This window comes from Salmo salar, chromosome 14 (genome assembly GCF_965601325.2).
Source record: "Salmo salar chromosome 14, fSalSal1, whole genome shotgun sequence".
NCBI classification, from domain to species: Eukaryota; Metazoa; Chordata; class Actinopteri; order Salmoniformes; family Salmonidae; genus Salmo; species Salmo salar.
The window spans coordinates 6,499,692-6,523,654 of record NC_138304.1 but is presented as its reverse complement, the minus strand read 5'-3'; the positions used below and the strand labels follow the sequence as shown (position 1 = coordinate 6,523,654).

General features: G+C 42.6%; 2 protein-coding genes, 1 long non-coding RNA gene and 1 other non-coding gene across 5 annotated transcripts; 3 read left to right on the top strand and 1 right to left on the bottom strand.

The window, feature by feature from the left end:
* The first annotated feature begins 780 nt into the window (after positions 1 to 780).
* On the top strand, positions 781 to 6,752 carry LOC106568670 (phakinin-like). Of its 2 annotated transcripts, none has more exons than XM_014139195.3 (8): positions 781 to 1,436; positions 2,802 to 2,884; positions 3,043 to 3,199; positions 3,652 to 3,813; positions 4,151 to 4,276; positions 4,499 to 4,734; positions 5,135 to 5,217; positions 6,530 to 6,752. In XM_014139195.3, the coding sequence occupies exons 1-8, from the start codon at positions 993 to 995 to the stop codon at positions 6,550 to 6,552; spliced, it is 1,314 nt and encodes a 437-aa protein (XP_013994670.1). In that variant the 5' UTR covers positions 781 to 992; the 3' UTR covers positions 6,553 to 6,752. The 2 variants fall into 2 exon arrangements, with proteins under 2 accessions (XP_013994670.1, XP_013994669.1); XM_014139194.3 differs by having other exon boundaries at positions 801 to 1,436; positions 4,148 to 4,276.
* LOC106568672 (uncharacterized) lies at positions 6,728 to 8,378 on the bottom strand. Its single transcript, XR_001320371.3, has 3 exons — positions 8,243 to 8,378; positions 7,572 to 7,716; positions 6,728 to 7,444 (listed from the first exon to the last, which is right to left on the bottom strand). It is a non-coding gene; the product is annotated as an uncharacterized LOC106568672 (long non-coding RNA).
* A 1,401-nt stretch (positions 8,379 to 9,779) lies between these two features.
* On the top strand, positions 9,780 to 22,808 carry LOC106568669 (ATP-binding cassette sub-family F member 2). Its single transcript, XM_014139193.3, has 15 exons — positions 9,780 to 9,877; positions 11,064 to 11,242; positions 11,458 to 11,670; positions 12,134 to 12,316; positions 12,679 to 12,850; positions 13,726 to 13,821; positions 15,143 to 15,245; positions 19,440 to 19,535; positions 19,748 to 19,867; positions 20,339 to 20,428; positions 20,596 to 20,706; positions 20,958 to 21,020; positions 21,261 to 21,389; positions 21,735 to 21,938; positions 22,265 to 22,808. Exons 2-15 carry the CDS (start codon positions 11,107 to 11,109, stop codon positions 22,379 to 22,381), a joined length of 1,833 nt encoding a protein of 610 aa, XP_013994668.1. The 5' UTR covers positions 9,780 to 9,877; positions 11,064 to 11,106; the 3' UTR covers positions 22,382 to 22,808.
* Positions 14,036 to 14,149, top strand: LOC123726953 (small nucleolar RNA SNORD89). Its single transcript, XR_006759060.1, has one exon. It is a non-coding gene; the product is annotated as a small nucleolar RNA SNORD89 (small nucleolar RNA).
* Positions 22,809 to 23,963: the final 1,155 nt, after the last annotated feature.

The window sequence follows — 23,963 nt, the reverse complement described above, 5'->3', positions numbered from 1 at the left end:
TTAGATAGCCAACATCACCATCACATCACTAATAAGCAAAATCCTGATTCAATCTTTTTTCTCGGTTTTAACCCTTTCCTTTCCAACACAAACTGAAGAGATTAAATCAGAATATCATTGAAAATATGAATATAATCAGGCTCTCAGAATATCATTGAAATATTATTGAAAATAGAAATTAGAACAACATTTCTATTTAAAATATACAACAATTATTTAATAAATCCTTGGGCCTTCAATGTATTTTGATCAAACATATCCCAACTTTGGACTTTAAAAAACAGGCCATACTGAACATTCCTCTGGCCCCTTCTCCAGTCTTTCATGTTTACAGCCATTGGGCATACTCTCCACACTGTTGCATGACCTGATTTAGGAAGTTTTCACATATAAATTGACGCACACACACACACACACACACACACACACACACACACACACACACACACACACACACACACACACACACACACACACACACACACACACACACACACACACACACACACACACACACACACACACACACAAACTCACTCACTCATGCACACATGCAAAAAGAGGAGGTAGAAGCATCTCCAGTCAGATTTTGTCTAGTCAGACGACGCACCGGTGGCAGTTTGTGCTTGGGGATAGGGTGAGCAAGCCAGCGCTCAATGGAGTTTTCCTGAGAGGACTCCAATGCTGAGTCAGCCAAAAAAAACAACCAGCACCCACACACAAAGAGCCCCAATCCACCAACCTGAACCAGGCCACTGTCACAATGACAACACAAACACCACAGGGGAACAATAAGCCCCTCTGCTTTCCAGAAGCCCAGGTCACAATAAAGAGCCATGCGCCCAGGGACACCGGCTGTTTGACACCACAGGTCACCAAACAGATTCTCAAGCCACTCAATGATGTCTATGCATGGTGACTAGCCTTCTTCTGACACGCACACGCTCCCGCATTCTCTCGTCTCATACCCAAATTCTCCAAGAACAAGGGCCATGCCTCTGCCAAGACGTCGATCCTCCTTCTTGGGCCAGCCCTCCGCTGCAGAGCGCCCGGGTAGCGCCAGCACCAGGACTAGCACCGCGGGCATCACCACAGCCCCCCGGGGCGTCTTTGTGGGGACAGCCCCAATGGGCGGCACCAGCCTGGGCACGCGCGTGTCGCGGCGTGCCCTGGGCATCAGTAGTGTGTTCCTGCAGGGGCTGAGGAGCACGGCCGTGCCTGTTATGCCGCATGGGGCTGGGGCTGGTGGCAGGCAGCACCCCGGGGGTGCTGAGAGCCTTAACGGCTGCCTGATGGAGTACAGGGACAAGGTGCACGCCCTGGAGCTGCTCAACCAGCAGCTGGAGGAGCAGATCAGACACTACCTGGATCGTAAGGCGTTCAGCGCCGGAGCCTGGGGTCCCCTCAGACAGGACTGGGAGGACGTCTACAGGCAGGTAAGGAAGGGGGGAGAAGGAGGTAGTTGAGGATGATGGGTAGAGATGTTACAGATAGGTAAGGGGGAGAATGCAGAGCAGGGAGGAGAGGGGTAAAGAAGGACTAGGAGGACTTCTACAGGAAGAGGGAGAGGGAGGAGGGAGTTGAGTATGATGGGTAGAGGGTACAGACTGATAAGAAGGGAAAGAGAAAGAACGGGAGGAGGGGTAGAGAAGGACTGGGAAGACAACTAGGTACAGGTAAATAAGAGAGGGAGTTGTTGAATTGTTCACAAGTCCTAGAATTAAGTTAAGATTTTGCAGCAGCATTTTGCAGTGCAGCATTTTACTGTTCTATGACTCCGACCAGATGGGAGTAGGTTGAAGCATTGATTGAGTGGGTGATTGGAGCTAGAGATTGTGGCAGGATTTGCGCTGGATAGTGCGTTCATTTAAAAGTGACAGTTTTGGAATGGGGAGTCTAACATTGAAGCAGTGTTCATGATCCTCAATTGTTTATTGCACTGTGAGACTGTTAGCATATTTTAATTTGTTTACCTTTATTTAACCAGGGGAAACCCATTGACACCAGGGTCTCATTTATAAGGCTGCTCTGGGAACAATACATCAACATGATCAGCCTCAGTACTATACAGTTACAATGACACATTACAACAAATCAAATTCAAAAGTGACAGATAAAATTATACCTCTATCAAAACATCACCACATTCCTCATCAAAGTCCCAAACTGACCCCTCGAGACCAGAGAGTCTAGCCTCAAAGTGGCCTGCAGGTCATTCCATGCGCTAGGGGCACAATAAAGAAATCCAATCTTCCGGACTCTGTGGAGACCCACGGAACTTCTAGAGCCAGCCAGTCTTGAGAGGGAGTCTGATGGCGACTGGATTTCCAATTAAGAAATAATGTTGAAGTATAGCAGTCTTCCATAGATGAGGTGCAATGCATTGTGATGCCATTATAATGCACTCCAAGACTTGGCACAGGCATGCATGACCCCCTTATAATCAGTGATGTAGTGAGTAAACAAAATAGGTGGGTAAAAGCTGACCACCTTTCGCGGTGTATAAAGTAACACTCCCTGTATGCAGTTTACAGCGATAGGTGGGTAAACACTCGTGCAAAATAAAAAAGTTGTGTAAATGATGTCTACCTGCGTTTACCCTCCTCTACATCCCTGCTTATAATGTCTGGTCTTATTATCATCTCATAATGATCCTCACTTAATAACAGCTATTTTGAGTCCATTGAAAATGACCTGCATAGAGAGACTTAACATACCATAAGCCTTGTAATAAGACATTGTAAAGGCGCATACATGCACCCTAGTGGACAGACTGAAATATTGCAAAATCTCCCCCATAGGTTAGTGAGTCCATCCTTGACAATGCCAGGCTAATGCTGCAGACAGAGAATGTGCAGGCCAACGCTGAGGACTTCAAGGACCGGTGAGCATACACTCTCCTCGCATCCTATCTCCTCACATCCTCTCTCCTCAGCTCCTCTCTCCTCACCTCCTTCCCAAAATGTCAGAACCTGGGGAATCGAGAAGAGCATGGAGAAGAACACTTTGACTTTTGAGATTCACTTTCTCTCCATCCTGTAGGTATGAGAATGAGCAGCCCTTCAGGAAAGCGGTGGAGGAGGAGATCAGCTCTCTGTACAAGGTGATTGACGACGCCAACCTGACCAAGTCAGACCTGGAGAGCCAGATGGACAGCATGAGGGCTGAGCTCCGAGACCTGGCCCGCAACCACGAGGAGGTGAGTCAAGCATGAAGGATGGAGCACATACTGGAAAAAACAGATTACCAGCAAACCGCTAACTTTGTCATAGGGTTCCTTGTCGGGTTTTCAGAGGGGGATATTAGAGAAAGGGATATTCCCGTCAACATACAATCTAACAAAATACAATTTCCCACTTAGTTGAATCCCCAAGACAGTTCTTGTGTATTTGTTTAGTTTATTTACCCAGCATAGAAATAAATGGAGCACATTTGAAACCCTAACTGCTAGCATTTCCATAGGATTCCTCCTTGTGGGGTTTGTCCACTGACAAGCATTTACCTCCAACCCAGGGTGGAAGCCCACACCTCATCCAGCTGGTTGTTATTTGAAATCAGATAATTAGGATCATATTGATTATATGAATCCGGTGTATTAGTGTTGGGGTGGAACAAAGGCCCTTTTTCCAGGTGTTCTTCTGCTCCCTCCAGGACGTGAGGGTGCTCTACAAACAGATGGCAGGCCGTGAGGTGGATGAGCCGGACTCTCCCATTGAGACCAATCTGGACCAGATACTGGCCTACATCCGCTCCCACTGGGAAAGAGTCATCGAGAAGAACCGTGCCGAGACCGATGCTTACCTGGAACACAAGGTAAGTTCATACTGTAGTTCCCCAAACGTACAACCTTTAACATCTGAGTAAAAAGGGGAGAAATCGATATTTACTTATGATAGATCAATGTGTAGTTGAAATGTATTTACATTTGTCGTTAGTTGTTTATCTATTATGAGGTCAGCTTGAGGTTTATTGTGTCTACTAGGGGCCAGTCAAAACAAATGGAATACACCTGCTTATTTGACATAGCTTGACGGCTGTGTGTGTGTGTGTGTGTGTGTGTGTGTGTGTGTGTGTGTGTGTGTGTGTGTGTGTGTGTGTGTGTGTGTGTGTGTGTGTGTGTGTGTGTGTGTGTGTGTGTGTGTGTCAGCAGGAGGAGGGTGTGAGCAGTAAGCTGAGTCATGAGGAGGAGGAGCTGGAGAGTCTGAAGACGGAGTATAACGACGCTGGTTGTAAAATCCAGAGTCTGCAGGCCGAAACTGAGTCCATCAGAGCACTGGTATTTATTGTGCCGTCACCTCTACAGTGTCCCTATATAGGGCAACGTTTTTGGGGACAGCCCAACACCACCAATAGTGTGTATGTCAGTGGAGAATGGTGGAGGTAGAAATAGGAAGGATGGGCTAATTGGAATGGTTGGAATGGAACGAATGAAACACAAAGTGTGTGTGTGTGTTTCGTAGGTGTCAACTGCATCAACTGTGTCAACTTGCTCCAACAGAAGCGCGGTCTGGAGAACTCCCTGAACGACGCCAAGCATTGGCATGACATCGAGCTGCAGAACCTGGGATCCGTCATTGGCAAGCTGGAGTCAGAGCTGGGCGATGTCCGCGGCGACATTGAACAGCAACGCCGTGACTATGAGACGTTGCTAGGTAACAAAATGCGCTTGGAGCTGGAGATCGGCACCTACCACGGCATCTTGGATGGGGAGGAGAGCCGCTACCACCCCTCGATGTGAGTAGCTAACTTTAGAGATAACCTCTGAGGCAAAGGCAATATCAAAAAAGAAGATTAATAGCCCAGCAGGCAAAATACCATTGGCACATGACTTCTTAATGATATAATTTTCTGGTTGTAAACTTGTTTTCTGTTTATGCTATTATAGTAACAGTGCTTGACTTGGACTGAAATAGGTTCCAGTACTCATTTTGGGAGCCGGTACTGTTTATATTTAGGTGAGCTAATGTTCTATAAGAGGAACAGGAGCTCAAGCAGTAGAACATTTTAGGTGCCGGTACTCAGCTCAGGTGAAATCCTGCTCAAGTCAAGCACTGGATATCAAGGTGAACTCCACGCAATATATTCCAATGGGTGAGATTGCATGACCTCCTTTGACACATGTTCCTCTCAACAGGTGCACAGGTGCATCAGAGCCTGAGGGGGGACAAACTCCCCTTCCTCCCCATTCGGAGCCCCATGGCGGCCCAGCACCTCAAGGTAAAGTCTACTACAGTCCCGTTCAAAAACCGAGGAGGAGCAAGGCACTCTTCATGATATTAAAATACCTCTATTGTGGTGGCAAGTTCAATTGAACAATATCTTAAAACAGCCTGATTGTTTAGAATATTCACATATACAGGTAACTGCCAAAATAAAGAAAACACTTGAATAAATGAAGGATAGAAAGTATATTGAAAGCAGGTGCTTCCACACAGGTGTTGTTCCTGAGCTGATTAAGCAATTTAAACATCCCGTCATGCTTAGGGTCATGTCCAGTTGGCCATTATTTTGGCTATTAGAAGAGATCTCAGTGACTTTGAAAGAGGGGTGTCAAAGGAGCATAGGGGGTTTAAAGGGTGTGTGTGTCTCAGTCACCAGATCTCAAAACAACTGAACACTTATGGCAGATTCTGGAGCGGCGCCTGAGACAACGTTTCCTACCACCATCAACAAAACACCAAATTATGGAATTTCTCATAGAAGAATGGTGTCGAATCCTTGCTATAGAGTTCCAGGCTTGTAGACTCTATGCCAGGGTGCATTGAAGCTGTTCTTGGGGCTCTGATGGCTCATTGTGGCCCAACACCCTTTTAAAACACATTATGTTGGTGTTTCCTTTATCTTGGCAGTTACCTGTGTATCTGTTCCTAAAGCATATCCACATACAGATGACAATGATTTTGATTTCCTCAAACATTTCACACACCTGGATGTGAAAGCTGACTAGCGTGTGAGCGATGTGTGACGTTGTTCCCTGTTTTTTGGAGCATCTTCCAAGTGCTAGTCACCCTTGTAGAAACCAGAAGGGGTAAGTTGTTGTTAGGTTGCTTGTAATTATGGAGGACCAGGAGTGAGAAATCTTTTAGAAAAATGTATACATGAATAATGAAAATGTATAGAAATCAATGTATATATTTCCTCATCAGTTTTCAAATGGTTTATTATTTGTTTATTAATTTAGAAGTACATTATTAACGCATTAATAGTCAATTACTTTTCTAATTTAATCATTGGTTTATGTTCACATTTATTTGAAAAAAAATGTTGTCACTCCTGGTCCACCATACTAGTAGGTTGTTGTTTCATTGAGGACGGAAATAATTTCTGCAAGTGCAGAAACACATTCTCACCTTTCTTCATACTATTTGTAAATTATATATCTTTATTAAACATTGTTCAAGTCCTTTATACTTGATTTGATTTATTAGGGTCCGCAATAGCCGACTCCAATGGTGACAGCTAGTCTTACTGGGGTCCGATACTATTCTGGTATAATGAACTACTTATTATGCATTTTTTGTCTTATCAGGTTCCAACACATCTAGTTACTAGTGGAAAGACTGAGGACCATTTGGGGACAAGGCCACTTCTTAATGTTGGAGCTCAAGTTATGATCAACTGTCCTTGGGTTTGGAATAACACCAATGAACATGAAGCTCTCACACCGTTGATCTCCAAGGTATCTGTGCAGTTTCCTTCAGAGACCATGTTCTTACTAAAGAGTGTAATAAAATTGAAACCTCTGCAAGAAAGCATCTGGTCCTCTTTTTTCAACTAGGCCTCTTTATTCAAATAGACTGGGGTTAGATTGGAATTTTCCTTTTAGGGACACTGCTTTCAGTTATGGCACATAAGACTACTTTGTTGATACATTAACAAAGCTTATACAAAGGGGTGGGTCCAATACTGGATGCTGATTGGTTAAAACCGCTAATTGGTTACAAACTTAGCCAATATGGTTTTGGAGTTGTGGCATGGTTTCAATGACTCATTTGTTAAATACCACTTGTGCCTCAACCAGCCTATGACTCAGCTGGCCTGCTTAAACCACACTGAGACTTGTGCTCAACATGACCTGAAACAATCATTAGCACAGCATTCAGTCTGGTTTAACCAGGCTGTGACTCAGCATGTGTAAAGCTCTAAATTGAAGTCATTGATAATGACATGCCTAAATTGTACTTCTTGCCCTTATGAGTCAAAATGAGGATGGGGAAAGGACATTTCAGCAGGCGCTCCCACAAGACACAGCCAGCGTTCATCAATACAATGCACGATTCATATGAAAGTGTCATTCATTTGTCTTAGAAAACAGGGGGTGCCAGTGATGATGTTTACATTGAGGATAGTTCCTTGGTTTAGTATTTTCTTCTTGCTCTTTGGAGTGGAGTTTCTGGTGATTCCGCGTTTGTTGATTTGTCCCCTGGAAAAGTGAAACCAGCTCCTGCAGGGTGAGTCAAGGTGGTTGTATATAGTATTAATAAACAGCTCAACTTAAGTTACATTTCAATACAGTACATGTAGTCCTACTGATCTGAGGGTACTTTATGGGCTGTGAAATTATGGCTCACCTCACTAGCGTGATGATCATGTTGCAGTGGGGTCTCCTATGACAGAGTAGCAGCCAGAGCAGGAGCGTGAGGGTTTCTTGAATGAGTCATCAGTCCCCCGTCTCCTGCGAAACGGGCTCATGCTGACATGTTGTGTTTTCTCAATCTGCGGAGGACAGTGAACCAACACTTACTGTTTACTATATCTATAGGTATAATTCAGAAGTTTACCCAAATCTCCCATTGACATCAATGCACAATTCATGTGAAAGTAAAGACTAACACACAGATCTGGAGTTAAGCTTGGGACTATAGGGAAAATAAGAACATCTGCAAATTTGATTATGATCAGGTGTTTGCTTTTTTGTATTTATTTTTGTTGGCGGGACATGCATTCAGGGGACCTTTGTGCTTTTAACCCTTTGATGATTATGATTAACTGTTAAATAATCTCGATAGCTAGTGCCCCTACATGTCAAAGCTCTTACATGTTACCATCCTATTCCAAAGCAAACGAAATGAAATGATGCAATGAATGTCCCACATTAAAAAGGTTTCCTCTGATCCAAGAGTCAAAGAATCAAAGGATTGCTCACCAATGTTAGTCTACTCATCAAAATCAATCCCAAAGAACAATGTTACTCCCCAAAACCTTTTAAGATAGTGAATAAGAAATCATATAACAAGCTTACCATTTCACCACTTGTTTCTATTGGCACAGATTGGATTGTAATTATTGCAATGGTGAAAATGACCAATGCCAAAGATACCCGCTGCATTTTGTCTCTTCTGTCAAAGCTTGTGGCGGAAGGAGTCTGCTGTGTTCAAGACAACCTTAAATCTAAATAGGCATGTCTTGGGTGGGACCTGTTCTAAGCCCTTCCTTTTTGTGACGAAGGAAGCAATATTGTGATGTGGTTGTTTTAAGGTAGAATGCCATGGAAAAGCAGTATGTTGACAAGTGAAAACTTCCTTGAATTTATGTTTAACATATTAACACCAATATTTTATCACAAATCAAAATATGCAACGTATGCCCTAGCTTCAGAAAGTGTATATTCGACCGTCAGAACGGAAACTTAAAGGGTCAATCTGCAGTTCAAACAAGCGGTTACTCTCAACCAGCCTGTAACCACTCTCAAATTCATAGACAAAGCTATGGATGCAAGGACAGATCATATATGAGATCAAAATGATAGTTTTAACCATGTTTTGAGGATATAGCCTACACTGTTTGTTTAATTATATTGTTTACAAACAATGGAGTGAAACAAGCTTATATTTTGGGTTCTGATGGTATTACTAAATCGACTTCAAAATGCAGGTCTCTGTGTGTGGTTATCACGATTTGTTTGCGTGTCACCTAAGGCATGCGATGCATGCATTCTAACTGAAGTCTTGCAGGTGTTAAAATGGTTCAATTCATTTGTGCATGTGCCAGGTGACAGAAATCTCAACTGTAGTACAGGCGCTCCAAAAAGTTGGGTAAATAATACTTTCCTGTGGATATTTTTCAGACACCCAGTACAGTAAGTTCAAATGTAATTTTATTCAGCATTCTTGCTTGTAAGGAAACTATCCACATTTTTGCTGTGCTTTAATTTAAACTGTGTCCCCAGAAAGCTGGTATCACAGTCTGATTTATTAAGCAAGGGTTAACCCTTGACCGCTAAGCCATAGTGCAATTTCTAAATCTAGATAGATGTATTTGGTTACGGATTATATGTATTTGCTGTTGTTATGATTGAATGTTGTCATCTTGTCATATATTTTTTAAACTGATCCAAACCAATATAGTAACTGAATTTGAGATTTTACTCAATATGAGAAAAATTGTAATTGTAAGTTTACTTCCTAAATTGACTGAATTTAAATGGAATTGACTGACCCCAACCCTGCTTGAGTCTTTAGATGTGTAAATAAGCTCAATAGTTACAATTATTTATTTTAAGCCTAATGAATAACAATCATTATTTTTGTTTCACTGGAGTTCTATGTAGCCTAAACCGTGTTCCAATAAAAAAAAAGTGACATTTCTGACAAGCGGTAACCATGAACGGTCTGTGAAAAATGAGGTCCACTCTGTCAATGATGTTGCAATAATGAATCATTTCTGGTCTTTATTTAATAATAACGTTCAGAAAACACAATTTCCCACAAGCCTTCTTATTTAACCCGCCCTTTATTAAAATGCGAATGCCGGTCTGGAAAGACAACTCGGCATTTCATTGGTCGGTGAGCCGGCATTGGGACACGCGACAACGAGCTCATTCTTTCTTGTGCGTTTCCAACATCGTCGCAGCCGCGGGTGAAGTGGAAAAAGACCGGTAAGATATCGTAAATATACCGTAAATATCTAACATAGTCACCAATAGTGTTTAAATCTTGTTGGATTTAGTAAAACTGTATCTGATAAACCGTTGGCAGGATCTGTTAGTTTGGAATTGTTTGATAACGTTAGCTAGCTAACGTTTAGTTTCTAGTTACTACACAATGCAATGAAAAGAGGACCACGAGTTTCTCGGCATTAGCCACCAGCTATCTTACCGGCGTCTGTGACTCTAAAATCATTTGGGGGGTTTCTATCCAGTGGGATGATTGGCATCTGACAAATCGAAAGATAACAAAGCCCACACGGACTTCCTGGATTTGTGATCAAATTGCTTAGCTACTAGCTCGAGATTCGGAGGTAATTTGGTTAGCCAGTTTTAGCTAACTGGTAGGGCCTAAATATTTCAGTCACTAAAGTACAATGGCCCAGGATGCCAGTTTAACAGCTAGGTAACTAACTTTAATTTGCAGTTGGCAAATTGATTTAAATGCTGATAGCTAGCGAACGTTAGTTACAGTTCTGAGCGAATATAACATAGTCATGTAGCCAACCATGGTAAATTAAATGGCAGGAAAGGAGTATGAGGACGATACGTGAGATTAGCCATACTAGGCCACCTGGCTAGCTACCCCAGTTATTCAGCGTTTACTGTTATGCTGGAAGATGACTAACTCAACTGACCAGGTAAAGGATGCTGGCATTTATAATGTAATGCGCAATATGATTAGCTTCCTAACTAACGCTTGCTAGTTGCGCAATATGATTAGGTAACTGCGCGTAAAATCTATCCTCGGTCTAACCATCGCTGGATGAGCAATTTCTTTACGTATCGTCTTCGATTGTGATTCATATGAATGACAACGAAGGGAGGACTTGAAAGCAGTTCGACAAAAGCCAGATCAAGCAGAGCTTTAAGAGGGTTAGGTACATTTAATTTGTCATTTGGCTGGTCAGCAACATACTTCATGAATGAAGATAACAAACGGGCGACCCTTTCCAACCAAATTGATATTACTTCCATTTGTCTTGGTAGTGGTAATGAGGTGTATCAAACAAACCGAAATGGCACCAGCCTTTTGATTCACGTGATGACTGCTTACCATATTAGATACTCCTGATAATCCAGATGCAGGCAACACAATGTTACTTACTGAACCAGTTTTCCCTGCTTTGTCCCCCAGCTCTCTGTCTTCAAGTTTAATTTTGTCGAGGTCAGCAGCAGCCATGCCTTCAGACCTGGCCAAGAAGAAGGCGCAGAAGAAGAAGGAAGCCGCCAAATCCCGCCAGAAGACAAAAAAAACAGAGGATGGAGAGGGAGAGAAACCAGATGAAGGTCAGGAGAATGGAGCCATAAGCAACGGTAATAGTTGATAATCATAGAGCAACTAAAGAAGGGCTCAAGTTTAAATCCTCTTCACTGCTAGTTCAGGTTTCAGAAATGTATTTGTATTCCAGGTGGTTGTTCTCTCATGTTAAATGGATAGGCTGGTATGCAGATTAATGTAAGTAGAGATGGGTAACCCTTCATTTGGAGAAATTTCTTACTAAATGGCCCTCCATGTCACTGAATTACAGGTGTGGAAAGCCTGACCAAGGAGATGGATGAGTTTGAGCTGAAGAAGACTGAGGCGCGGGCGGTGACTGGCGTGCTGGCTTCGCACCCCAACAGCACAGATGTGCACGTCACCAGCATGTCGCTCACCTTCCATGGACAGGAGCTGCTGCAGGACACCAGCTTGGAGCTCAACTCGGGCCGCCGCTACGGCCTCATTGGCCTCAATGGCACCGGTAAGTGGCTACATCACATGGGGTGTGTTCAGTAGGCACAAAGAGGAAGTAAGCGCTTTTGAATGCGTTTTGGGTAAGAATTTATCCGTTAAGACTTTTCATTGGAAAACATTTTATGGTGTACTCTAATGAACAGTGCCTTTGGGACACCTCGTTTTGCTACGCCATTGGTCATTTTCGTTAGTCACACCTGTCCACACGGGACATCTTTCAGCCAACTCAGCCTTTATCTCCTCAGGACATAATATGCCCTAGTTTTCCCAGGAGCAACCTCTAGCTGGGGTAGGGTTACTTTTTGTGTGTATGTATTGGCCTCTTATAACATTTATAACAGAACAGCAGCCGTAGACCCTTTTCTTCTGTGTAGAAGTTTATTTGAACTATCCCCACCTTATTTACAAATACAAATTTGAGCTCTACGGGGACACTTAAATGACACATTTACCAATCTTTCTCTTTCCAGGTAAATCCATGTTGCTGGCAGCCATTGGCCACCGTGAGGTACCTATCCCAGAGCACATTGACATCTACCACCTGACCCGTGAGATGTCTCCCAGTGAGAAGACGGCCTTGCAGTGTGTCATGGAGGTGGATGCGGAAAGGATCCATCTGGAGAAGGAGGCAGAGCGCCTGGCATCCGAGGACTGTGAGTTGCTTTATAATGGTGGTTTGGTTGTAGTACTGTGAATTACCATGGGAACTGTGCTCACTGTGGCAGCTTCCCTTCCTAGGTGTGGTACACTACCTCCCATGTCCCGCATAGCCCTGCATAATGTGTTCCCTTGATGATGTAGCATCGGGACAAGGGCACAAAGGCTTAATTGGTGGGATAATAACTGTGATTCCATTTTGCTCCAACCAGTTAAAATAAACACCGTAGAGTAAAAGTTTCTCTCCACCCACCCCAACTGTTATCTTCTCTTCTTATCCTGCTCGTCTCCCTCTTTTCCATTGTCCTCCACCCAAACGCTCATCTCTCTATTTCTCCTTTTTCTCTCCCCCCTAAAGCCGAGTGTGAGAAGCTGATGGAGCTTTATGAGCGCCTGGAGGAGCTGGACGCAGATAAGGCTGAGGTGCGGGCCTCCCAGATCCTCCACGGCCTGGGCTTTACCGCCGCCATGCAGCAGAAGAAGCTTAAGGACTTCAGCGGCGGCTGGAGGATGCGCGTCGCTCTGGCCAGGTACAAACCCACCCTTTACAATACAAAGACAAACCTTTACCTATACTAATAAAGCGTCTCAGTGCATATTTGGGATCTGGGCCCTTGTTCATAAAGGTTCAAAGTGTAGGCACGCTGATCTGGCATCAGTTAACTTTTGGATCATAATGGACAGGTGGGACCTGATCCTAGATATGCACCACTACTCTGCGAATATGGTCCCAGCTCTGCCCCAAGCCCCTGTTCATTCATTATAATGTAAAAAGCAAAACTGATCCTAGATCAACACTGCTACTGTGAGACACTATATGAATACAGGCCTTGAGCGCAATCTTTTTTCCTAGACTCTCTCAATCCTCGCTTCAACTGTCTACACCTGTCCAGAAAACTGGCAATCTACATGAAGAGCGATGGGGAATTGGATTGTTTGGAGTTGGCTAAATAACATCAAGCCACAAACATTTTTCTTTCCCACTTTATCTTTGACTGTCCTAACTTGACTGGTCGAATCCTAACAAAATATGGACACCAACTATATTCTAATGATGCACAGGCGTTTGACTCAGAACTGTTTGGAGTGATGTAAAGAAAGGCCGAATGATAACGCCGCCAACAAGCAGTATGTTCTCAGTGCAGCGGCACAGTGACAAAAGTTTATCTGATCCCTGCCGTTCTGTTCACTCTTGAGTTTCACTTTGCCCAAATGCCTTTAGTCATAACTATTTAAGAGGTTTTATATTTAAAACATCTAATTCACAACCTCCAATAAGACGTACCTGTGAATTGTGTTTTTCATTTACAAATGCCCTGTTGTTTTGGTGAGGGTGTGAATAAGCCTATTTTAGCACTTATTTTGAAGACCTACTAACCTGGGTTTGTGCGTTCCTCATCTCCAGGGCCCTGTTCTTGAAGCCGTTCATGTTGCTGCTGGATGAGCCCACCAACCACTTGGACCTGGATGCCTGTGTGTGGCTGGAGGAAGAGCTTAGCCAGTAAGGCCATTTAGACGTGTGAGACGTCGGACATGACGTTTATAGAAACAATTGGGCCTGTATAATCACTTTTCATGTGAAAAGCCACCTTAGATTGGTTGAAGGCAGGTTTCTTCTATGACATTAAAGTGACATCTCCAGAGGTAAACTGGAAAATCGTGCAATATTTACATGATCTACTAATTCTTATCTGCTATTACATGCTCTTATTGCTGCTGTGACATGATGTAAACAAAAGGCCGAATTGTAGTGCCCCTGCCAGGCAGTTTGTTCTCGGTGCGGGGGCGCGTTGACAAAAACTAGACCGAAGCGTTTATCTGATCTAAGCAGCATTCCAAAAAGAGTGTAGAGCTGATGCCACAGGGTTTGTTACTTCCAAGATAACCGATTTTGTTTTAGACATTGCTCATGGAGTTTATAGTTATGCGCTAACTAGCTATATACAGGTAACTGCCAAAATAAAGAACACTGACATCGTGTCTTAATAGGGCGTTGGGCCACCACAAGCCAGAAAGTCTGGAACTCTATTGGATGGATTCTTCTGCCAGAAATTCCATAATTTTGTGTTTTCTTGGTGATGGTGGAAAATGCTGTCTCAGGTGCTGTTCCAGAATCTCCCATGAGTGTTAAATTGGGTTGAGCTCTGGTGACTGAGATGGCATATGGTTTTCATGCTCATCAAACCATTCAGTGACCACTCGTGCCCTGTGGGGGTCATAGCCTTGCCTGGTGACTCACTGAATTCCTCCGTTGCTCTATGTTAACCACATGTTTCAGTCAGTGACTGCCATCGTTAGTCGTTTGTGGTGATGTCAAAAGGAGGGGTGTTGTACAAAACTGTCATCAGCGATTGGATTATCTCTAACCAATCGGTATCACAGCCAATGACATATTTTTCTAAATGCAGCTTTATTCAGAATAACTAAGAATGTGTTCGTTCTATAAATCATTAGAGGTACTCAAATCCTGACTTATTACGGAGAAACTCATGTCCGTGTGCGTAGCGTTTGGCCAGAGCAAGGCATTTGGGTAGCCAGGCAAGGCATAGCCGTGGTAACCAAAATAATGGCCTGCCCAGCATTTTTATAGATGACCCTAAGCAGGATGGGATGTTAATTGCTTAGCTAGCTCTGGAACCGCACATGCTTTCCATATTCTTTGTAGCCCTCATTTATTCAAGTGTTTCCATTACTTTGGCAGTTACCTTTTGACTTTGGTCCCTGACATTGTACGGATAATGCCTATTGGTCGTGTAACTCAAGAATTGTCATTGTTACTATTTAGAAGTGTCCGAAGTTTCAACCTTTCTCCTATTCTACAGATTCAAACGTATTCTGGTCCTGATCTCCCATTCGCAAGATTTCCTCAACGGCGTGTGCACCAACATCATGCACTTGCACGAGCGCAAGCTGAAATACTACACGGTAAGAGCAACTGCACTCTGTCATGAGCCACCATGGACCAACAAGATGTTTGTATGGTTTACAATAATTCTCCAGGTCTGAGCAGTTGCATTTCCTGCCCTCAGTTGATAAATAATCACTAGTTCACTAAACTTACCCAAATGGACCCAGTTAAAGCTCAGACTTCCACCATTTACAGGATTTGTACGGTCATGAAAATACTGTGAAAGTCATCATTTTAAAATGGTGTTTTCCAGGCTTGGATAAGTTTTGGAAAATGATCAAATCTGAGAATTTTGAAAAGTCTTGAACATTAATTTCTGTTGGTGTAATTTATTCAGGCAGTTAATATTATATCAATAAAATTTAAAGCGACATCTGCCAGGATCGGAATGACACGTCTGTGTTTGTGTGCATCACCTACATGTGTGCGAGACAAGTGGGCCGTTGCTCAAGGAGAGAAAGTCGGACATTGCAGCATCAGGTAGGCCTAGCCTATGAAATATATGACTCACTAGGTTGGCAATTCAAAACATATCTTGTACCCTGTAGGTAACTGTTTAGCTATTAGGGAGTGAATGTTATTTACAGTGCATTCGGAGAGTATTCAGCCCCTTGACATTTTCCACATTTTGTTACGTTAGACTCGTTCTAAAACTGAATAAATATTTTCCCCTTATCAAACTACACACAGCACCCCATAATGACAAAGCAAAACAGGTTCTTAGACATTTTTGCGAGAGGGGAAAAAAACATATTTACATTTGTATTCAGACCCTTTGCTATGAGACTGTAAATTGAGCTCAGGTGCAGCCTGTTTCCATTGATCATCCTTGAGATGTTTCTACAACTTTGAGTCCACCTGTGGTAAATTCAATTGCTTGGACATGGTTTGGAAAGGCACACACCTGTCTATATAATGTCCCACAGTTGACCGTGCTCGTCAGAGCACAAACCAAGCCATGAGGCCGAAGAAATAGTCCGTAGAGCTCCGAGACAGGATACTGTCGAGGCACAGATCTGGGGAAGGGTACCAAAAAATTTCTGCAGCTGGCCAAATTGAGCAGTTGGGGGAGAAGGATCTTGGTCAGGGAGGTGACCAAGAACCCGATGGTCACTGACAGAGCTCCAGAGTTTCTCTGGAGTTGGTTGTCCTGCTGGAAGGTTCTACCAGCTCTGCAGCACTCCACCGATCAGGCATTTATGGTAACGTGGCCACAAGAAGCCTTTCCTCAGTTAAAGACTCATGACAGGCCGCTTGGAGTTTGCCAAAAGGCACCTAAAGGACTCAGACCATGAGAAACAATATTCTCTGTTCTGATTAAACCAAGATTGAACTCTTTGGCCTGAATGTCATGGGTCACGTCTGGAGGAAACCTGGCACCATCCCTATGGTGACGCGTGGTGGCAGCAGCATCTTGCTGTGGGGATGTTTTTCATCGGTGGTCACTGGGAGACGAGTCAGGATCGAGGGGAAAGATGAACGGAGCGAAGTACAGAGACCCTTGATGAAAAATATAAATGAGAACTGTCTTGGTAGATGGTGTGGTCTAAAGCTTATGAGGTCCTCTACTTCAGACAAGCAAACACTAAATAAATTACCCCCTAAATAAATAAAAATGTAGAGATTATAAGCGTATCTGTCATTTTTTGTTAAGCCTTTATTACAGTAAATACTAAAGTTGCATTCATTCGTGAATTCAATTTCCGAAATGGAACGGTTTACGCCAATTGTTTTACGCTAATTATTCAATGGTTGCTTTATTTTTAAATTAAATGCTTGATTGCATTTCAAATCATGAATGACTCTTATGCTGTGTGACATGAACAAATAAATCATTTATTGATACAGTAGCCTATATAAGTATTGAAATATAGGCCTAAGTAAGTTACGGTATTTTAGACTAAACAAGATGCGCTCTTAGGCCTACAGCTCGGTGGTGGTTATACAAGGCTGCTATACTAAGCCTACTAATAATAATGACATTACTTAATATTAGAATTATTATGATAATGAGATCAAGGAAAAAATGTGGATTAATATTATAATTTTTCAGAAAATTTGGGACAGTGTAAACAACACTAAATAAATAATACCAGAGAGGCTGGTCTAACAAAATGTACAGCCTCTATTAACCTTTCTGGGAAATGTGGGACGCTAGCGTCCCACCCGCGGGACACACTATTCAACAGCCAGTGAAATAGCAGGGAGGCAAATTCAAACCAACAAAAATCTCATTCAAATTTCTCAAACATACAACTATTATATCCCATTTTAAAGATACACTTCTCGTTAATCCAACCACATTGTCCGATTTCAAAAAGGCTTTACAGCGAAAGCATAACATTGTTAGGACAGCGTCGAGACAAGAAAAACCACACCGCCATTTTCCAAGCAAGGAGAGGCGTCACAAAAACCAGAAATACAGCTAAAATAAATCATTAACCTTTGATGATCTTCATCAGATGGCACTCGTAGGACTTCATGTTACACAATACATGTATGTTTTGCTCGATAAAGTTCATATTTATATCCAAAAACCCCATTTTACATTGGCGTGTAATGTTCAGAAATGTTTTGCCTCCCAAAACTTCCAGTGAATGAGCACATCAATTTACAGAAATACTCATCATAAACGTTGATAAAATATTCAAACGTTATTCAAAGAATTATAGATACACTTCTCCTTAATCCAACCGCTGCGTCAGATTTAAAAAGTTTACAGCGAAAGCACACTTTGCAATAATCTGAGTACAGCACTCGGACAACAACAACAAGCAATACAGATACCCGCCATTTTGGAGTCAACTAAAATCAGAAATGGCATTATAAATATTCACCTACCTTTTTGATCTTCATCAGAATGCACTCCCAGGAATCCCAGGTCTACAATAAGTGTTTGATAAAGTCCATCATTTATGTCCAAATACCTCCTTTTTGTTCACGCGTGTAGTCCACTACTCCAAATGCAGGAAGCGTGCGCAAAATGTCACGACGAAAAGTACAAAAAAAAGTTATATTTACGTTCGTAGAAACATGTCAAATGATGTATAGCATCAATCTTTAGGATGTTTTTATCATAAATCTTCAGTAATATTCCAACCGGACAATTCCAATGTCTTCAGAAAAGAAAAGGAACACTGCTAACTCTCACGCGCCACTGAACTCATGTCATTCTCTGTCGTCTACTTCCAGGAGCTCTTATTCTCTCCCTATTCACAGTAGAAGCATGAAGCAATGTTCTAAAGACTGTTGACATCTAGTGGAAGCCTTAGGAAGTGCAAAATGAACCCTAAGTCACTGGATAGGGAATCACTTGAAAAACTACAAACCTTTGATTTCCATGCTTCCTGGTTGGATTTTTCTCAGGTTTTTGCCTGCCATATGAGTTCTGTTATACTCACAGACATCATTCAAACAGTTTTGGAGTGTTTTCTATCCAAATCTACTAATATGCATATCCTACCTTCTGGGCCCGAGTAGCAGGCAGTTTAATTTGGGCACGTCATTCATCTGAATTTCCGAATACTGCCCCCTGTCACTAAAAAGTTAATGCATGGCCTAGATTAAAAACAGACAGATTTTTGACAAACCAATGTGGTGGTTAACTTTGCTATTACGCACATAGGAACATGGTCTAGGAAAAGGCGCCAATTCAACAGCGCACTGATGCGTTTCAGGACTGCGACCAGTATCTAACGTGGGAGAAAGCGCCTTTTTGTTCTAAAATATTTTTTATTTGTTGCACCATATACAATTTTTCAGTAGCACAGGTCTTGGACTGTGCCATCTCCACTGCCTCCACAATGGGTCAGTCCACTCACAGGCACAAGTCAGACAGGTGTCTTGTACACTTATTTTTGTGCTGCTGCTTGACCTTACACAATGACAAGAGATGGTACATGGGATCATAGCAGCCTCCCAGCGACGATACCACAATACGCTTACTTTTTTAGACATGCATAGACGCCACCAATTGGTGGTAATGGTAATTTGGTTAGATGTCATGAAATTCCATCTGTCAGGATGTGTATTGAACTCTGCATTTACATGTGATAGTCTATTTTGTCTTGGTGAGTTACTATGATTTAAAAGCTTACTATGTTCAAGTCATAAAAACAAAGTAAATGAAAGATGTGGGGGTACATCCCTTTTTTTAATTGTTAAATGGTACACAATCATCTGAAAACAAATATTTGTTTACTTCCTCAAAGGGCAACTACGACCAGTACATTAAGACCAGGGAGGAGTTGGAAGAGAACCAGATGAAGCGGTTCAATTGGGAGCAGGACCAGATCAAACACATGAAGGTAAACTCCCCTTTCTCTCAGGACACTTTCACATACACAAGTAGTATGTGAAATTCGGGCTGACGCCAGTAATGTGATACATCACCCATGGTGATGGGTTATTTTGGAACCACCTAGCTTGTGGCCGATGGAAGTGTTGGGAGTGAACTGCTTCATCAAACATAAGTAATTTTCTAAACCCTTCTCTCTCTCTCTCCTTACTACCCCACCAGAACTACATAGCCCGGTTTGGGCACGGCTCAGCCAAGCTGGCTCGCCAAGCCCAGAGTAAAGAGAAAACTCTGCAGAAGATGGTGGCCTCGGGCCTGACTGAGAGTGTTAAGAATGACCAAGTAAGTCTGTTTAGTGACTTTGACAGGGCTGATTGTGCTTTTCCCTATAGGTTAGGAACAGGTGCTCTTTTTGGTATAACAAGTTTGGAGTCACATGATCAGAAATCTATGGACCTTAGTTATAGTGGATATTACTGCAGGCAGGTGACCAGAGTTTGGGTGTACTCTTATTATTGCTGCTGTGGTATGATATCAACAAAAGGCCGAATTATAGTGCCCCTGCCAGGCAGTGTGTTCTCCGTGAAGGGGCACGGTGACAAAAAATTGGCCGACAAGTTTTCCTGATCTAAGCAGCATGCCAAGGAGTGTAGAGCTGACGCCACAGGTTCTGTTAGCTCCAGGATAATAGTAAAATGCAAAAGAGGATTCATAATTCCATAGCTTCCTTCAGGGTATCACAAGGCAGGAATCAAAGAATAACACCTGCAAACCATCCTAAACTCTTAACTCATCCTTTTCCTTTTTTTTTAGACCCTGTCATTTTGTTTTCCTCCCTGTGGGAAGATTCCCCCTCCTGTCATCATGGTCCAAAATGTCAGCTTCAAGTACTCTGATGACCAGGTATGCGTTTGTCCAACCTCACTTCTGCCTAACGAATGTTTTGCTCAACTTTGTTTTTTATAACTGTTCCTAAAACGAAAGACTAAAGAGATTCCAGCTCCAAACTATACTGTATCATGTTTTTCGCAATATTGTTGTCTTATGTTTTCCCTTGTTTGACGATTCAGCCCCATATATACAAGAACCTTGAGTTCGGTATCGACCTCGACACCAGAGTGGCCCTTGTGGGGCCCAACGGGGCCGGGAAGTCCACCCTGCTTAAACTCCTCATGGGAGAGGTTAGTCTTGACATTGTTATGGTCATTTAGCAGACTTGAATTGTTCTCCTGTTATTCAGCCATACCATGACACGTTACCATAAATAGTTTATAGTTTAATTTTTACTGATGTGAGAATGGTCAATAAGAAACCAAATGTAAGCTGTTGTTTTTATTTCCTGTTCAGTTGCCTATGCATTTCTTTGAACAGATATCCCACAACTGCCATCTTTCCATCCCTACCAATGTCTCCTCATTGTCTTTGTCCTCAGCTCCTCCCCACTGACGGTATGATCCGCAAGAACTCCCACGTCAAGATTGGCAGATATCACCAGGTACCATTCCATTAAAGCACACTGGTATCCTGAACTGTCTTAGATCATTTAAGTGCGTATGCTCTACAATTCCAAAATTGGAGTAGTCTGCAAATTTGAGTGAATCTGTGGTTCCACCAACTGATTTTGTGCGTGGTTGTGAAGTGGATTACTTTTTTATTTAACTTGATTGAAGTTAAGTTAGACATTTTTTACAAATCTCCATGATTCACATGGCTGAACCTACTCTATTTTCTCCAGCATCTAACAGAGCAGCTGGAACTCGACCTCTCCCCCCTGGATTACATGATGAAGTGTTACCCAGAGATCAAGGAGAGGGAGGAGATGAGGAAGATCATTGGCCGCTATGGGCTGACAGGCAAACAGCAGGTCAGTTTGATCATTAGTGATCAATTGTGATCCTCAAATATTGTTATCTCCCAATTGCAGACCTGCCTTCAGATAACATTTTGTTTTGCTTTCAAGTCATTTTAACGTTGGAGACTGTCTGTTGTGCCAGGGGAGTGGGGTTTGTACTTTTGGGACTGTTACATTTGTATCACGAAAGCTCCAAGGACAGCTTAAGTATGGAAAATAAATAACTATTTGAACCCAGGCAGGGTTGTAGTCATTTGAAATTCAACCCAAGTCGGTAATTGAATTAAACCCCTATATATGAATTGAGGGAACTGTCTTCTGACAATTGGTGACGTTTCTGGGTTTTTTTCCCCCCAGGTGAACCCCATTAGAAACTTGTCTGACGGGCAGAAGTGCCGGGTGTGCTTTGCCTGGCTGGCCGGGCAGAACGCCCACATGCTCTTCTTGGACGAGCCCACCAATCACTTAGATATCGAGACCATCGATGCCCTGGCCGACGCCATCAACGAGTACGAGGGCGGCATGATGCTGGTTAGCCATGACTTCAGGCTCATCCAGCAGGTGAGGATCGGACAATTGGAACCAGATTTGTTTGAAAGGGTTGCTTTAAAAATTAACAGAAATTTACTCCAACCCTAATGAGGGCAATGCATTTGTGGGCCACAGTGTCTGAACATACTCGACCATGCCAATAGCACAATGGTGCTGAGCCGTTAAACTCCACTAGTATACAGCAGTGGAGTCAACATTTTGAATGAGCTTATCAGAAATGGCTCTAGTTTACTTATTGAAATGATTTGTTGGAAGAACTGGGATTAATGCACTTGTATGTGCTTGTCCTGTTTTTGTGTCCCTATTTAACCCCCTTTCTCCTTTGTTTTCCATAGGTGGCCCAGGAGATCTGGGTGTGCGAAAAGCAAACCATCACCAAATGGAACCGGGACATCTTGGCTTACAAAGACCATTTGAAAAAGAAGATAGACAAAAATTCTCATGGTGTATAGAAAATTGAAATACCTCCCCAGATTCAAGACTGCACTGTCCCAAGACTGTGGACTCCCATTTTTCCCATTCCCTCTTCACGTGGCTATATAACTCGAAGCATGTTACTCCATTTCAAGATGCCCAATTCCTCCTGCTTTTAAAGCCTCTTTTTATAGGCTGCTGGAAGGTTGTGGTGCGACCTAGTTGCCTTCCATTGCTACCCCCTTCACAGGCATACATATGGTATCTTGATTTCTCAATTAAAATAAATAATTTATCCATCAATGTGGTAGAGAACGCGTGCATTTTTCCACAGTTCAGATATAGTAGGAAGTTAGCCGCCTGTACCAATTTATTTCCTTTTACTCTAAAATAGCTTTTTATTATTTTGTCATTATTTAACTGTACCTGCAATAATGGGATTGTATGAATAAAGGAGCAAAATAACTGACTTGTTTTGTTTTTAGTTACATGACTGTGATAACTTTGACTCATCAGTTCATGGACAAAGTTCTAAGCATACATTAAGCATTTTCATTTTATTTTTAGCCTTTGGAGCTCATTGTCTATAGGCGCTTTTATTTTGAAGGTAGAAACCAGAAGTGTTTTCTACAAGTGTTTGCATTTGGGTCATAATTGCATGATTGACAACTGTAGCAGGTAAAAATCATTGTCTCATTGGCATTCCGCTAGCTTACGACAACTACAAATAATTGTATCTGTAGTCCAGCGACGTCAACATGGACATGTAAGCTACCGTGATAGCTAGTTCAAAATTGCCTAACAGTTAACTAGATGGTACTACACCGGCTCTGACACTCGTCGGATGTGGCAGGGCTTGCAAACCATTAGACTACAAAGGGAAGCATAGCTGAGAGCTGCCCAGTGACACAAGCCTACCAGACGAGCTACTACTAACTACTTCTATGCTCGCTTCGAGGCAAATAACACAAACATGCATGGGGGCACAAGCTGTTCTGGAAGACTGATCACGCTGTCCGCAGCTGATGTGATTAAGACCTTTAAAAAGGTCAACATTCACTAAAGCCGCGGGGCCAGACTGATTACCAGGATGTGTACTGCGAGCATGCACTGACCAACTGGCAAGTGTCTTCACTGACATTTTCAACCTCTCCCTGTTTGAGTCTGTAATACCAACATGTTTCAAGCAGACCACCATAGTGACTGTGCCCAAGAACACTAAGGTTAACCTGCCTAAATGACTACCGACCCGTAGCACTCATGTTTGTAGATGTAGCAGTGTGATGTTCCCCTAGATTATGCATCAAGTTGCACACAAGGACCAATTCAAATAGGCCAGGTCAAGAGGGGATGTTGATAATAATTCAGTGTTTTTTTTAAATTTAATTACAGCTGCATAGCTAATGTTATTTTTTGGTGTTCAAACACTTTTTCATATCTAGCTCGATAACTAGGGTACCTATTGTAACTTGTGAGCACTTGGGACAGTGTTTTGAGTAAGTTTCCATGTGCACATGCCTGAGAGCTCTGACTGCGCCAAGGGCTAAAATATTGTATGTTGTCTCTTCGTGTGCAGGTATGTCTTTTATTTTGTCAGAATTATGTTATGTCATTTTACTT

Excerpts from the sequence above, each read along its gene's own strand:
- LOC106568670 (XM_014139194.3), top strand. The coding sequence starts at position 993 with ATGCCTCTGCCAAGACGTCGATCCTCCTTCTTGGGCCAGCCCTCCGCT. Across the intron at positions 3,814-4,147 it reads ATGCTTACCTGGAACACAAG|CAGGAGGAGGGTGTGAGCAG; the intron begins GTAAGTTCATAC and ends TGTGTGTGTCAG. Across the intron at positions 4,277-4,498 it reads CTGAGTCCATCAGAGCACTG|AAGCGCGGTCTGGAGAACTC; the intron begins GTATTTATTGTG and ends TTGCTCCAACAG.
- LOC106568669 (XM_014139193.3), top strand. The coding sequence starts at position 11,107 with ATGCCTTCAGACCTGGCCAAGAAGAAGGCGCAGAAGAAGAAGGAAGCC. Across the intron at positions 19,868-20,338 it reads AGAGTGTTAAGAATGACCAA|ACCCTGTCATTTTGTTTTCC; the intron begins GTAAGTCTGTTT and ends CTTTTTTTTTAG. Across the intron at positions 21,939-22,264 it reads ACTTCAGGCTCATCCAGCAG|GTGGCCCAGGAGATCTGGGT; the intron begins GTGAGGATCGGA and ends TGTTTTCCATAG.